Source organism: Apostichopus japonicus, chromosome 20 (assembly GCF_037975245.1).
Source record: "Apostichopus japonicus isolate 1M-3 chromosome 20, ASM3797524v1, whole genome shotgun sequence".
NCBI classification, from domain to species: Eukaryota; Metazoa; Echinodermata; class Holothuroidea; order Aspidochirotida; family Stichopodidae; genus Apostichopus; species Apostichopus japonicus.
In genome coordinates, this window is record NC_092580.1 from 31700446 (window position 1) to 31715612 (window position 15167).

At 37.0% G+C, this 15167-nt stretch overlaps 2 protein-coding genes across 4 annotated transcripts in view; both read right to left on the reverse strand.

Moving 5' to 3' along the window:
- LOC139961304 (COMM domain-containing protein 7-like) overlaps positions 1–3266 on the reverse strand; it is a 6116-nt gene extending 2850 nt beyond the window's left edge. Inside the window, exons 1-5 of the mRNA XM_071960430.1 lie at positions 3108–3266; positions 2159–2212; positions 1582–1684; positions 1267–1323; positions 493–530 (exon numbers count right to left, since the gene is read on the reverse strand). Coding sequence (XP_071816531.1) covers positions 493–530; positions 1267–1323; positions 1582–1684; positions 2159–2212; positions 3108–3224 — 369 coding nt within the window. The 5' untranslated portion in view covers positions 3225–3266. The remainder of the gene's footprint in view (positions 1–492; positions 531–1266; positions 1324–1581; positions 1685–2158; positions 2213–3107) is intronic.
- A 1334-nt stretch (positions 3267–4600) lies between these two features.
- Positions 4601–11546, reverse strand: LOC139961757 (galactosylceramide sulfotransferase-like). Of its 3 annotated transcripts, XM_071961232.1 has the most exons (4): positions 11308–11546; positions 10217–10333; positions 8112–8291; positions 4601–7161 (listed from the first exon to the last, which is right to left on the reverse strand). In XM_071961232.1, the coding sequence occupies exons 3-4, from the start codon at positions 8282–8284 to the stop codon at positions 5865–5867; spliced, it is 1470 nt and encodes a 489-aa protein (XP_071817333.1). In that variant the 5' UTR covers positions 8285–8291; positions 10217–10333; positions 11308–11546; the 3' UTR covers positions 4601–5864. The 3 variants fall into 3 exon arrangements, with proteins under 3 accessions (XP_071817333.1, XP_071817334.1, XP_071817336.1); XM_071961233.1 differs by lacking the exon at positions 10217–10333; XM_071961235.1 differs by lacking the exons at positions 10217–10333; positions 11308–11546 and adding an exon at positions 11033–11282.
- Positions 11547–15167: the final 3621 nt, after the last annotated feature.

Sequence of the window (15167 nt, forward strand, 5' to 3'; positions counted from 1 at the left end):
TGTTTTAAAAATTTCTCTATCAAGTTGTGGGCACGTAAACCTGTGGTATTGCTGTTGTCCTCTAAAAGGGGAACTTTTGACCCAAGATTAATGAAAGCTTTATCAAAACGATACATTCTTGAAAATTTATGCTTTATTGAACAACTGGTAAATAATTTCTGACATGCATCTTCCTATCATCATTTTCCCCTAATGAGCACTTTGGTTTCTAACCACACGTTTCACCACTGCCACCCCCCCCCACCTCCCCCTCGATACCCACTCCTGGCCAACTACCTTCTGTTAATCAATCAATACATTCAGCAAGTCTGTACAAGGCAGGTGCTAGAACACAGAAATTATCCTTAGATGTAATTTTCCTTTGAATAATTCCTTAGTTTTTCAAAACTGTTTCTTTCTTCTAAATCATTTCCTGGATGACTGGTAAATAAAAAAAAAAATCAAATTTTGTCAAATGCTACAGCAAGTCATGTGTAAAAGCTTACAACTTACTTGGTTGGTTATGTTGTCTACTTTTTCTTCTGAAAGACCTGAAAGAAAAGACACCACCAAGAAGGTTTAAACTAAAACTAAAACTTATTCATAGCCTGCAGAAACGTCATGACAAAAAGTCCCACCACTAACAGATCTAGTCCCAGCGCCTTTCAATGCTTAACTATTCAATTTACGACTGTCTGCTTGGAAAGATAAGTAACTGTAAACATAGGGCTTTTATGCAAAGACTAGTTTGAAATATGTTTTAATACATATAACTACAATTATTCCCAAGCACACATGTATTAACAATATCTTCAAAGAGTTACAAATGTACATACAAAGAGCAATGTATCTATGTCATTCTAAAGTTAAATGTTTCACTGTTTCTGAATGTCTTACTGGCATTTGGATTAAAGGATTACACTAGACAGTAGCTATATTCTATTAACATTTAACTATATATATATATATATATATATATATATACACCGGAGTATAAAGGACTTAAAAGTTATAATAAAGTATATTATAAATGTTCTTCATATTAAGAAGCAGAGCCGACAAAAGCTACAACTCAATCAACAAGGGTAGCCGAGCGAATCTGTGTCCAAATGTCATCATGGCAACTGTTCAAAGAAAATCCCTGACCGCCTCCAAAGGAAACAGCCGATAAGATATTTAAACAACTATTTTTGCTCTGTCCACCGGACAATGAGTACTCTGCGCCAAGATAGACGCCAACCAACCATATATATAAATATCTACAAAAACAAAACACACCAAACTTACCCAAGTTGCCGAAATCTTCCTTGACTTGTGCAGAGGATAAATTCCTACGAATGGAACCTGAAATTAAACATTGAAATGTTAGTAGAAATACAGCAAGAAAGTAGTACAGCATACTGATTCAATTTTTTCACCAAACTTACAAGTTAAATAACAAAGTGTTCCTTATGTTACATGGGACAAGGGATGGGTGTCAGGGTATATCTATGCAGTTTCCAACAAAACCTGGTCATTTAACACCTTAGAGATCTTTTCCACGATAAGCAATGTACAGCTGTGTTCGTGTTTAAGTTGTTCAAACTACTACAAAAAACTTACTATGTAATATCGAAATCACACTTTTAAAGAGATTCTTTAGAGGGCTCATGCCAAGTCCTTGCTCTTCTGCAAAATCTTCAAGATTACCTATAATCCTGGAAGACTGTAAAACCAAAAGTACAAGATTTAAAGTTTCATACAGCAACTTCAGCCAATATGAAATTGAAAGCAAAGTGAGCTTCGGGAAACAATTTCAGGACTTCAAAACTCTAATTTTTCAGAAATACTGCACGAGATGTCAATAGTACCTGTATATACTTGATTGTCTGAAGTACCTATTAACTGTATATAAATGCTTTGTCATTCATGAAACCTCACAGATTAAGGTAAATATTTTTAATTTTATTAATCAATTTTCATCTCATGTAAGTCAAAACAATGATTATTACATGACAACTCTCTAGTCAAACCAATTTACCTTCAAACAACCACATCTAGTTAGATCCAAGATAATGACATGGGCTTACACCTCAAAGTGAACATTACAATATCTTCATATTCTTTTACTGTTATTTATCACCATATCTTCCACCAGACTTTACCTTCTTTCATAAATGCCAACACATGGTTTACTTACATTGCTGGGATCAAGCAGAAAGTTAAAGGCGATGGTCATGAACTGTTGCAGTTGCTGAAATGAAAAGTGAAAAACTGATACTGAGCTGCATAAACTTACATGGTTATTTTACAGTGAAATATATACAATTAATGGTAAACATGTGCACATCTTTCTTCCTTTCTAAGCAATCTTACTGTAACTCTTTAATACTTGCATTTGTTTACTCTTATATTTATAAGATGTTGACAAAATGCTGATTAATTGTTATAGTGATTAGGTTTGCATTGCCTCCCTTGATTTCCTGAGATTTTAGACTCCAAAACACTCATCCTGCACAAAACCCAACTTTCTACTTTATTACTGAATTGTGGTACACATGAATTCCAATGTCACACCCAGTAAAATAGATGCTGCACTTGTTTTATACTTTCCTTCTCTGGTATCTCCACTCAGAAATTCAATTGTATACTTTTCCTATTGGTGATAAATCTTAGGTACCAAAACTTTTGTAATAGCCTAGTTCTGAGTTATGCCTAAATCATTATTGCAATAAAAGAACAGTTATGCATATACCTAGGCTGTCTGTTTTTGTGTGTGTTGGGCCTAATATTATCAGTTTCGAATGTCAGTTTAGCTCTTCAGTTTCAAAGCCCCTCAAAAGTAATTGAACTTGTAAAAAGTAACTAGGCTTATGTAACAAGACTAAGTCCTAGGTATATACATGTTTACCACAACCTCCCGACCCCCTGTATTGTTGTCTCACCGCCACTTCCTTAATTCATAAAGCTTCGAGTTAGACTTGTGTATGAGCTAGAATATAGCCAGGGCATTCATAACTGTGGTTAGGCCAAACTAACTGTTGTAATGAATACGCCTACCCACACTACAATACTACTAATACTACTATACTATGCATATCGAAAACCTTTCCTAATTATTTTAATATGGTAATAAAAGTCTTCCTTACGTTATCTTTAAACTTATTTAAAGCTTCTATATCTCTTATGAGGCTATCTGCAGGTTTCTCAGCCACGAAGTGAAAATGAGATGCCATTTTCAACAAACCCTGTCCTTCGTAAATCATATGACTGTAGCCTATGTGGTTATACGTTATTGTTCGGTACGGTTGGGTTGTCTGTTAGAGACGTACACCCTCGAACATGCTTGGTAGCCAGATTTCACCGTACAAGACTTGCTAGTTGCTAGTTTGTGTTTTGGGTGAGGGGTTAGAGAAGAGAGAGGTGGGGTTGCGGGGGGGGGGGGGGGGATACAATCTGAGTGGTTGTGCAGACAGTAGAGAATGACACATGGGGAACATGGGGTCTGAATAACATCATTTGAGTGGCTAACTAAGAGATGAATGACACTAACTATAGTATTGATCATAAATGATGTGATCAAACTCTAGGTAACATTTGGTCGAAAAATTAAAATTAGTAAAATCATTTTAGTTGCTGCCTAATATTGTAGCAAAGGCTATTTATTGAACTTATCCAGAAATTAATGGAGAGTCACGCCACGGGTTTGAAATAGTGTCGATGAGGATTGAACGTGAGGGACGGAAAGTACATATAATATTGTCTAAACTTATATGTAAATATGTGGGACGAGGTTGCCGCATTAATTCTTGTTTATCATATAAAATGAGAATATGGATACATACGAATTAACGTTGAAACTTCAAATGGAACATGGAGGTAGCAAAAGGATCATTTGTGAAATCTGTCCAAGCTTTTCTGGTAAAAACGTTAACGTTTTTTCCTTATAAATCTATCAGTGGGTCAAAATATACTATACGATATATCCATTGAAACTTAGGCACATCCAATATTTCAAAATTTTCAAAATTTGTCAAATATTTGCAACTGGTGTTATTCACATTCAAAGAGTGATTGACCCTTTTTCTTTCCCTTGTCAATAAAGCCTATATTATGATTGTCAAATGTAAACATGTTCATCATACCATTTATCAATTGGAACAGTCCATGATACAAATATTTAGGTAGATTTTTTTACAATATCTTAACTGAAATTGTCACTCAGAAATCATGCCGAGGTAGTTTTTGCATCAGCTGGCACATAACTTACTGTGTGTCTGTCCCTACACGCCACAACTGTCCGCCGTCTCTCACAAATTATTAGAGTCTTTGCTCAGGTTTGCAATGTCTGTTTATTTCTTGAAATCGGTTATCATTTGCCAGCTTAGTTGCAATTTAGATATTTCCTAATTCTTCGATTTCGACTTTTACATTGTAAAAAAATCTGTTATGAAAATGGTGACCTTACCAGCACACAATACCAATAAGAAATAACAAGAGAAGGGTGCAAAAGGGTAGATGTAATCTATTTAAATAAGTCTATAAAGACACAAAATATCCCTTTTCCGAAAAATCTAAAAATAAAGATAAAGGAACGTCAATATAATACACCATGAATTAAATGATTTTACATGGGTATCTGGATCGTTTGGCAAACTTTTTCCTTTGAGAGGTATTCTCTTACTCATAGTTGTAGCTCAAAGGTTTCCATTTTATTTCCTATTTACTGATACGTAAACACTGCATTCTTTTCTTTAAAATTTGCTTATCACATTACTAGTTGTCTGTTTTAAATTATAACCTGTCATTGTCTGACGGATTTGGTTTTTGTTTTTTGGCGAGATGAGTCTATTCCAATAAAATTATTAATGAGATGAGACAAGATGAGCCCAGTGGATTATCATCTTGGAATCTCTTGTTTTGTTAACAGAGGCTTCTGATTGGTTACCTAAACCACGCATGTATAGCCACGCCCCAAAGTATACGACCACTCCCCCAATGTATATATTAACTCCCCAATATATCATTGTTTAACATCCATTGAAAATCATTTTGTTGGTTCAACACCATTTGTGGGTAGCTGGTAGCTTTTCATAAACATCTCGCATGTTTCATCCGCTTCAATTAGTAGTACTAGATCGATACATGTTAATCATTATATTTCTGTGCATTATACTGGCTGACGTGCATTTGAAATGACATCATATCACCAATAAAGGCTAATCATTCTTTTAGTTCGTTCATAAATGTACACATGCAGTAATTAACAAATACTGGCACCATGAACAGTTTATTTTACAACATCGCTGACGCTTCAGCTAGTTTGATTCTTATATGCAAAGTTCGCACGGTAGGCTAGGTAGGCCTAAGTCACCTTGTAAGTGTGGTATGTATAGATTTATGTTACATACTAATGTTGTTCTTGTTTGTCTTGTCTTCAGACGTAAGAGACTGTACTCAGATTTTAAGCATCTATATAGTGAACCAAAGCAAAGTAGCTTCTGATCAAGATGAGCTATATACACGAAAAATATACTTTGTCAATCTTAACGTACCATTATAACCGAATATTGAAAATAAGGTTCTTGAAAATGCAATCTCTTATTATTAGTATTCACTCCATCCCGCCGCCAACACAAATTGGAAATATAAAACAAACAAGAAAATAGTAATACAATGAATAACTGGGAAATGTGGCCGCTCCAGGCGGCGCTAACTGCTATTTGGATTCGGGTCGGGTTTTTCTGCAAAGTAAAGTTAGCAACCAATTACTGAAGCTAAGAACAAAGTTACATTTCACCGCGCGAGCGACCTCGAACGTTCTAGTTTACGCGATTATTAACTATACACTTAAGCCATTTATAGATATGACGTATGGGAGAGCAGTTCCATTATAAATATTCATGTTATTTTCTCTGCTTACGTCGAAACAGTTCCTTTTGTCTTTCACGAATAAACGACGTATACTCCTCGTCGCTTCGAAGAAGATCTTGGCAGAATTTACTGGAATCTCGAGCGACAAATTTCGTCTGTCGTCTGTCTGAAGCGTCGCTTTTGCTCGTATCTACACAACGTTCAAATACTTCTTGGTTTTTGGCTCGAAATGTTGCGAGATCGTCCTTAAAGTTGGCGCCATATTGTTCAATCCTCCACCAAAGGGTTTTGTTGAAATGATCGTACAGTTCAACATCCCCGCTATTCCATTGAGCAATTTTCTCTCTCAGTGGTTGGTCTATTTTAAAGCGGTTGATGTCACTTCTAATATTAGTTGGGATGTACAAGATGTCATCTAACTTCCAATCGAGTATCTTCTTCAGCAGAATTAATGATTCGTCAAAGTATTCCCGGATCATGACCAAATCAAACTCTGCTTCTAACGATTTGATCATTTCAACAATATTTGCATTGTTTTCCATGCTCTCTCGATTCAAACCGAAATCGAATAGTTGGCCATTCTTTAAGAAATCTGAAAATGGTATCTTTTGTCCATAATAATAATCAGCTCGTTCCAGAAAGGATGCAATCGGATTTGGGGATTTTGCTAGGTTTAATTTACTAGTCATGTTGTGATACCCAAATACTGATTCAAATTGTTCTTCTGGACGTCGTAACATTGTGATAAATGTCGCTTTCGGAATAACAAATGCCATTTCTTTCCTGTTATATCTGGCGTTATTCGCTAAGATGTTATATTTTTGGTCGATCACGCCTGGATACTGATAGACAAATTCTCGTTTGAACTTCACCGTCTGTAAAAAGTTATTAGCACGAAGTTCTTTCGGAAGCGCGAAGAGTAACTCGTGATTGTAGCCATATCGTTTTAAAATACAGGCCATAGTGCCGCTGCTAGTTCTGTGCGTTTTCATAAAAACTATCCGATCTTGAGCCAAATCTGGTCGCGTGGCGCTTGGCAGAATTTCTTTCACATTAATTAGGCTTTGTCTTTCTTCTTCCTCTAATTGCTCTAAATTTGTTTTCACGTGGACGTTGATATCTACTTCTTTGACTTCGTACCCATTGCCATCTGCTTTTCGGTCGTATTGGTACGACTTCAGCTGTGTATCAAGACTACTGTCATTCTTGGCTCTGATTGGAGGGCGGTCGGATCCCTCAATCGTCTTCCTATCTCCTAGGTTACCGGCTAATATCTTACCGGGTCGTCTAAGATTGCTTACTACCTCTTGGTTAGCTGCATATCCGAAACTGAATTAAGTGGGAGAAAGAAATATTATAACGAATAAACTGCAACAATAATAGCTTAATGACCTCAATCTTATACTTTAACCGAATTGGTTGCAAAATGCTCCTTGAACTTAAATTGACGTTTAGGCGGGAAAATTGTGTATAAAGCTAATAATAGTATATCAATATACCATTTTCCGAACCGATTTTTCGTTCTTTCTTCTGTATAACGTCAACAGTGTCTGACACGATCTGCTTGCAAGTTAGCCTAAACTAAAGGAAAACATATTACTATTATATTAAGGTTATGTGACGATTGTGCTTTATAATATAAAATGTGATTTCACAGCGTATATACCTTTTCATGTCGATTCAAAAGAGGAAGTAAAATTGGTTAAAAGTCCATCGAATTTCTGTGTGATAATAAGTATGCAAAATACCACACGATGTATGTCTTAAGCAACATACTGTATAGTACTGTTATCTGTTGTCTTTTTGTGATTTCTAAATATGAAGGGAGTGAATGGACTATAGTTCGGATTCATGAATGAAAGAAGTATATGACCGAACAAATGAATGGATCAGTAAATGAATGGACTGATGGGTGGATGAATTAATGAATAAATGAACCATTGAATGAATAGATGGCCGGATGGATACATTAATTAGTTAAATAAATGAATGAATGAATGAGTGAGTGAGTTAATGGATGAATGAATGAATGAACGAATACATGATTGAACGTATCGGTGAATGAATGAACGAATTAATGATCGAATTAATGAACGCATGCAGACACCTGAACACACGATCGATGTGCAAGTAATGAATACATAACTCGTCCATTAACTTGATAAGTGTGCACGTCATGCGTTCAGTAGAACGATAAAGCAAATGAAATACTAACAGCATAGTTCGTTATTATATACGGTAGGTAATTAATGGAGTGTATGCATGTCATTAACACTAACCTCGACTTCAGAAACTGTAATATCGATGGGCAGTAGGTCGGAAGAATCCATTGTTGGTTTACGTAAGCGATTATAACCACAGATGAAAATATAAACAACACTTTCCAAATATTCATTTTGCAAACTCTTGGCTTATAGTGACATCTACAATGTCCATGAATCGCAGGAACCATATTATTTCTGAAAGTATAATAGCATATATGATATATGACAACATAATATTGTGGAGTGTTAGCTCAGTGGTTAACGCGGTGCCTTTCAATCATAAGGTCCCGAGTTCGAGTCACTCCAAGATTAATGTATGTCGTCCAGTTACAGAGTTGTTGACAATTGACAATTCATAATCATTGACGTTAAATATGAATCTAAGAGACTGACCTCGGTCAGCTTGCGGCTTTGGTAAGCCAATGATGGCTTCTTCGCGAGTTCCTGCTTGCATGATGATTTAAATTACATACTTATATAATTCAGCATCTTTACCCAATATTTATTACTAGAAGCGGCCTTTTTAGTTCATCTTGATACCTTTTTGGATGTTGTTTCATGACATGAATTTTCATAACATGCGATTATTTTATCCCATATAGTCAAGGTGCATTACAGTCTCAATGTAAGGAGTCTGGAGTGGACCAAGTTGATAAACGATTTGTAATATTCTATTTGCTCCGAGGTGGATAATACTAAAGTGAAATGTGCCTTGGCGACGAGGTGTTATAGTAATAGAACTCGCCAACAACTCGACAATTTAATTTCATCTCTCAACATCTTAGATAAGCCCATGCATGGATTAAGGAGTCAATATAACAAACAATGTATGTATATGTATTTATGTATATCAATAGCAATGCGTTGCTTACTACTAACTTTAAACGGAAAAGAATTAACAATAGCTTATCACCATATATGAAAAAAAATATGAATGACGTTATACGCAGTTAAGAACGCCTAGATCACAAACAAACCCACTTTTAGAGTGCTTATTATACATACATATATACTGGCTTGGTTGTTTATTCAAGGAGAATTGTGTACCCAATTGATGACTCTTGAATATTTACACCTGCTTCTTCGATTATATCAAGTGATATTAATTACGTTTCAAATTCTGAACACCCCGATAAACAAATCAGTGTACAAATGCCCCATATTAACAGAAATTATGTGAGTTATTAAGCTCAGTTTGGCTACGGAATATGATACTGAAATTTGAAATGATTTCATCTGCTAAAAGTAGATTTTTTTTCCAAAACGCAGTGATTGATTTATTAATGAAATAACAGTTATTACTGTAAAAAGAAAATATATAGGAAATATCTTATTTGTAACTTTACAAAGACAAGTCGAAGAGTATTAATAATTAATCATTTTTCTATGTCTTTATTACTGTTTATAGTTCAATGTTTTCAATGATTTTTAACACCAAGTCGTTTAAGGCCAACATTTATCATATGCACACACATACATATAAACATATATAAATATTGATATATAGGCCTATATATATATATATATATATATATAGATATATATATATAGATATATATATATATATATATATATATATATATATATATATATATATATATATATATATATATATATATATATATATACGTGCTTGTAAAACGTTACATATTTATTGATGGAAAACATTGAAAATGGAATAAAACTATAGCACAATTGATGTCATATTAGTTGGTAGATATGAAGATATAGATTTTACGTTGATTCAGCTTTCACGTGAGGATTGGAATCAAAGCCTGCTGCTCCATTTACGGAAACCATAATATATTTTGCTTTATAACGAAGAAGAATTATGGTCGCTATATATAGTCTAGAAATCTGTTAATGACTTAGTAATTCCTTTAAGAGATTCTTTGTAGAATCGATAAGACGTTGAAAGTTGTAAAAGCCAACGCATGACGATATATCAAGTTGAAATTGGAGAACATGGAGCAATAAATTTGACAAATTTAAACGTTTTCCGCATATTTATTATTAACTTAATCACACTGGAAGCAACTAGAAATACAACATATATCTAACAACCTTCTAGACAAGTAAGAACAACAAGAATAGGCATACTTAACTATATATATTCTTACCAAAATGATTTGCATGGTAGATCGGCCTGCATAGTCTTTGGACCGTGTCTGAATCTCTGTACATCTGATTTGAAATAGTTTTACGAGGCTGTTTCAAAGCTGGTTTTTAATCTTTTCCTAATAGCAAACAGTCGGCAGGTGTTGGTAAATGAGGGTTTTATTTACTCTTTTACACACTAGACTGTTCACATAATTAATGTCATCTATATACCTAGCGATGCAACGTACTTTTGACAATTTTATTAAAACAAATACTGTACGAATTACACAGCAGTTCAACGTTGGCAAGATAGCAGACTATGGTTTATTGTTTATTGTTAATCTATGGTAAATATCAGCAGATAGGCCTAACATGATTTAAAGGTGGTGCATAGGTACAGAGATAATGTTCGCTTTTAACGTGAACAGTTACAGGGACGAAGAGCCGAGGCTTGATCCCCAATCCCACCCCCCCCCCCCACGTCCCTCGCCCTCCCTCTGCATATTTCCTGCCCTGCACAGTATATTAATATTACTACGGCACTGCAACAGTAGCCAGTCTGTCACGATAGGCTATAAGTTCTAAGCTATGTTAGGGTTCTAACACTTACCAAGGGAAAAACAAATTAATACTTGCCAGTCCAAATGCATGTGAGTCTGTATAATGCCACATAGGCATACAGTGTACCCATGCAGAATAGGTTTTCATTGGTGGTATCCGTAGATAACCCTGTACTAGAATACCGTTAGTGGTTTCTGACCATTGAAACTGTACCAGCCTATCACGATGTACGCTGTAATTAGATACGCTGTAATTAGATAAGTTTTAACACTTACCAGATGCATATAAGTTCACCAGTCCAGCCAGGTTATAGTATTTGATTTCAAATGCACGTCAGTCAAGTATAATGCCCAGAAATATAAATTTCTATGGTATAATGCCACATCCGAGTATAATAACCTTTTATAGTCATCGTCGGTGGTCTGCGCGCATAACCATGGCTAGAGCCGTTAGTGGTAACGGCATCGGATCACAAGCTGGAATCTAATGGATTATAATGATCTTAACGCAATATTGTTTCAAAGGAATTCCAGAAAATAATAATAAATACCTGGTATTTATCTCACGTATTCAGCAAAGCGGACTGAACGCAACAACACTGTTCTACGGGATTTCAGTTAGGCTAACGTTGTCTTAACTATATGTTTGTATGACATTTCATTGTATCACCCTATACGCATGTATGTGCACAATGTACTGCAGCTAAAGTATGTCATAAAATATGAACGTTTTACGTCCTTATACAATGTAGCCAGTTTACTAATATCTGCTGTGTTTACAGTATATTATAGACCAGTCAAACAGACCTAACTGAAACTTCATCATCACAGTTGCAAAGTTGAAATACTTTCTTAGAACTCAATATCCTATACCAGCATATTTTAAGGCTCAGATTTATCAAGGTGTCATGTTCCCGTAAATGCATCTAGTATAGATAGATTACCATATGTTCTTTAACTCTTCAACTGGGATAAACTGCCTTCACGGCTGTGAATCACAGACGTATATAACGGCATGGTCGTCACTAAGGCTCGACGACATTTTGAGGGTGCATATGTGAACAAGGATTGCTAACATTTTACCCGATAGAAATCTATGATTTGCCCCGAGAAGAAGTTTCAAATTTCCTAAAAACATCCAAAACGACAAAATCGCCGCAAGGGTCATGGATGATATAAAAAAATGAATCATCGAAATAATCTATAAAATGGATACCTAAATTCATCTAACTGCAGTTTTATAATAAGAAGAACATTGATGTAAAGAAACAACAGATTGAGTTATTGTTTATTGTTTGAAAACATGTCCCGGTTGTCCCGTTCAGATAAACGTGAACCTCGTCTCTTAAACCATGTTCCTTGACATGGTAATGTTACTTCGAGTAGAGTTGAACTAATGTTTACTGCAAGACAAATGTCCAATAATTAGAGCGAAATTCCTTCTTTTTTTCACCGACAATCCAAGTTTTCGCGTATAATCTAGGCTTTTCTTTAAAAAACAAACAGGTTTCTTCGATGATTATCCAAAATTTACCATTGATAATCAAAACTTTGTTTCAAAGGAATTCCAGAAAAAAATAATAAATACCTGGTATTTATCTCACGTATTCAGCAAAGCGGACTTAAGTTACTTAACGCAACAACACTGTTCTACGAGATTTCAGTTAGGCTAACGTTGTCTTAACTATATGTTTGTATGACATTTCATTGTATCACCCTATACGCATGTATGTGGACAAGGTACTGCAGTTAAAGTATAGTCATACAATACGAACGTTTTACTACAATGTAGCCAGTTTACTAATATCTGCTGTGTTTACAGTATATTATAGACCAGTCAAAACAGACCAAACTGCAACTTCATCATCACAGCTGCGAAGTTGAAATACTTTCTTAGAACTCAATATCCTACCAGCATATTTTAAGGCTCAGATTTTATCAAGGTGTCATGTTCCCGTAAAGGCATCTAGTAGTCAGGTGGCTTAGCAACAATTTTTAGGCTTAACGTTACCGGCCGGACAAAAGTACCAAATTTGGCATGGAGTTTCTTTTCGACCTATCTATCGATTTTATCCGTGGAACCCACTTTATCGGTTCCGATTTTTCAAGATGGCGGCCAAAATCCAAGATGGCCGCCAGAAAAAAAGGAAATGTCATATATCTGGCTGTAAAAATCAGAGATGAACAAATGAGGGGTCAATTCAGGTGTTTCCGGGGTCACTGAAACAGATAATGATCATGGCATGTTGCTTGAGTAACCCACTTCCAAGATGGCGCCAGAATCCAAGATGGCCCCCTGGAAAGAGAAGGAAATTTCATATATATTCAATCCCCAGACCCCCTGTGCCCTTTTCTGATCGGGACCATTAAACCTTCCGTCCTCAAACGTGTAAATGAAACCGGGCTTGCACCCTGACTATATGTTATGGCTGGTATTCTAATTGTGTCACTTTGGCTCAGGAAGCCACTTAGGACTTATTGGGGAACTTTGAGGTGTGATCGACCGTGGATAGACACTGTCGCAAACCCGTTATTATATGGGAGTTACGAGTGTCATGTAAGACTGATTACATTGAGTCAACTATATAATAGGGTAACTTGAGGGAAAACAGACCAGATGTGAATACCGACTCATTGAGAGATTTTGTAGGATTGTGCACCCTTCATAAACACAACGTCAATTGTGCGAACAAAACACGCTAAGTCAGGTCACTAGGCATCTGAGGTATTTAGGTCGTTCTTTTCGAACATGTACTACAGGTCTGCTATTAGGGAGGATCTCCAGGAAGACTTGTTGTCTGGTATAGACAAGCCCCCCCCCCCCTTCATAAACACATATCAATTCTGCGAACAACACACGCTAAGTCGGGTCACTAGTCATCTGAGGTCAACCAATGACACTAATAACCAAAACAACAACAATAACAACCAATAACACCAATAATGAAGGCGTGAAACCATTATTCCGACACCAACCGGACACTCCAGCAAAAGGTGTTGCATAGTCCTAATGGCTTTACAGCCCACACAGGGACAAATCCCATAACCTAATCGCCACCTGACTAGGCGAAAATGGTTAGTGATGAGGACCCCATGTGCAATCCTCCTCGCGAAGTCCCGGAGACGGCTATCTAGTGACTTACAACACAGAACACCACACATCTGGAGAGATGGCAGTTTGGCAAGCCGAGTGGGCCACGTTAAGCAGAACATCTGGACCACCCTCCTCTCTGATTCTACAAAGTGAGTCACCAATCTGAGTATACACCCCGAAGAGGGTGTCGCCTTTGGCCGGTTATTGGAAAAGGATCCGGGCCAGTAGTGGCGAAAAAGAAAACCACCCCAGAACCAAAAAAGGCAAACGAGGGATTCTCAAACGCAACGAAAAAACCTATCAAAAGCAGAAAGCGCAGTTAAGATGGTAGGTGGACCAAACCATGCCCACCCGCTCAAGGGGGTCTTTTACAGAACGGTCCTTTTGAGAAGGTTTGGTTTGCACGTTCCCCAAATGAAATAAAAAATGATCCTCTCCAATCGTACCAAGGAATAACCTGGTGCAGCGATCACCGTACCAGGATACCGAAGGAGAGGAAAAAATAAAATGATTGACAACTGTAACCTTCCCATGGAGGGAGAGTCACCTCCGATTGAATGTGTCGAGCCTTGCCTCCACCTGATCAGCCTTCTCTGCCTACGTGGTGGCCTCTGGGGCACCATAACCTAGCCAGATGCCGATTACCCTGATCATGACATCTGACAAAGTAGCATCGAACGGGAGGGATTGGCCACGCCAACCTCCTGAATGCAGCCCTTTGGTCTTGGACTTGTTAAGTCTGGCACCATAGCCTCTTAGAAGGTGGCCAAAACCTTCGATAAAGGCTTGAAGGAGACGAGGTCCGACACAATACAAGTGACGTCATCGGCATATTGCACGCATTTAACTCTAGCCCCACCCGGTACATTGAAAGGTCGAAACCCCAAGCATCTGTCCAGCGAGGTACTGAGCGTTTCGCTGAAGAGAATATATAACAACGGGGAGAGGGGACAACCCTGACGGACTCCCCTTCGAACCGGGGAGGGACCAGAAGTAAATCCGTTAACAGTGACCATGCTCGTGACGTCCTTATATAGTAACGAGAACCAACGAAAAAACACTGAGTTCAATCCGAAGGACTCGCACAGCGTAAGTCTGGAGAGGACCTACAATATCCGGCATCACATTCGCTAAGCGATTTCCTAATGCTTTGGCCAGGATTTTGTAGTCCAGATTTAACAGCGTTATTGTACGCCTATTAGGGTCCAAAGGGTCTCCCGACTTTGGGAGGAGAACAATATTTCCAGCCCTCTGTGTTTGGCTCATGTAATTCAACTGGAAAGCAGTAGAGAACACGTCTCTAAAGTCCCCACCGAG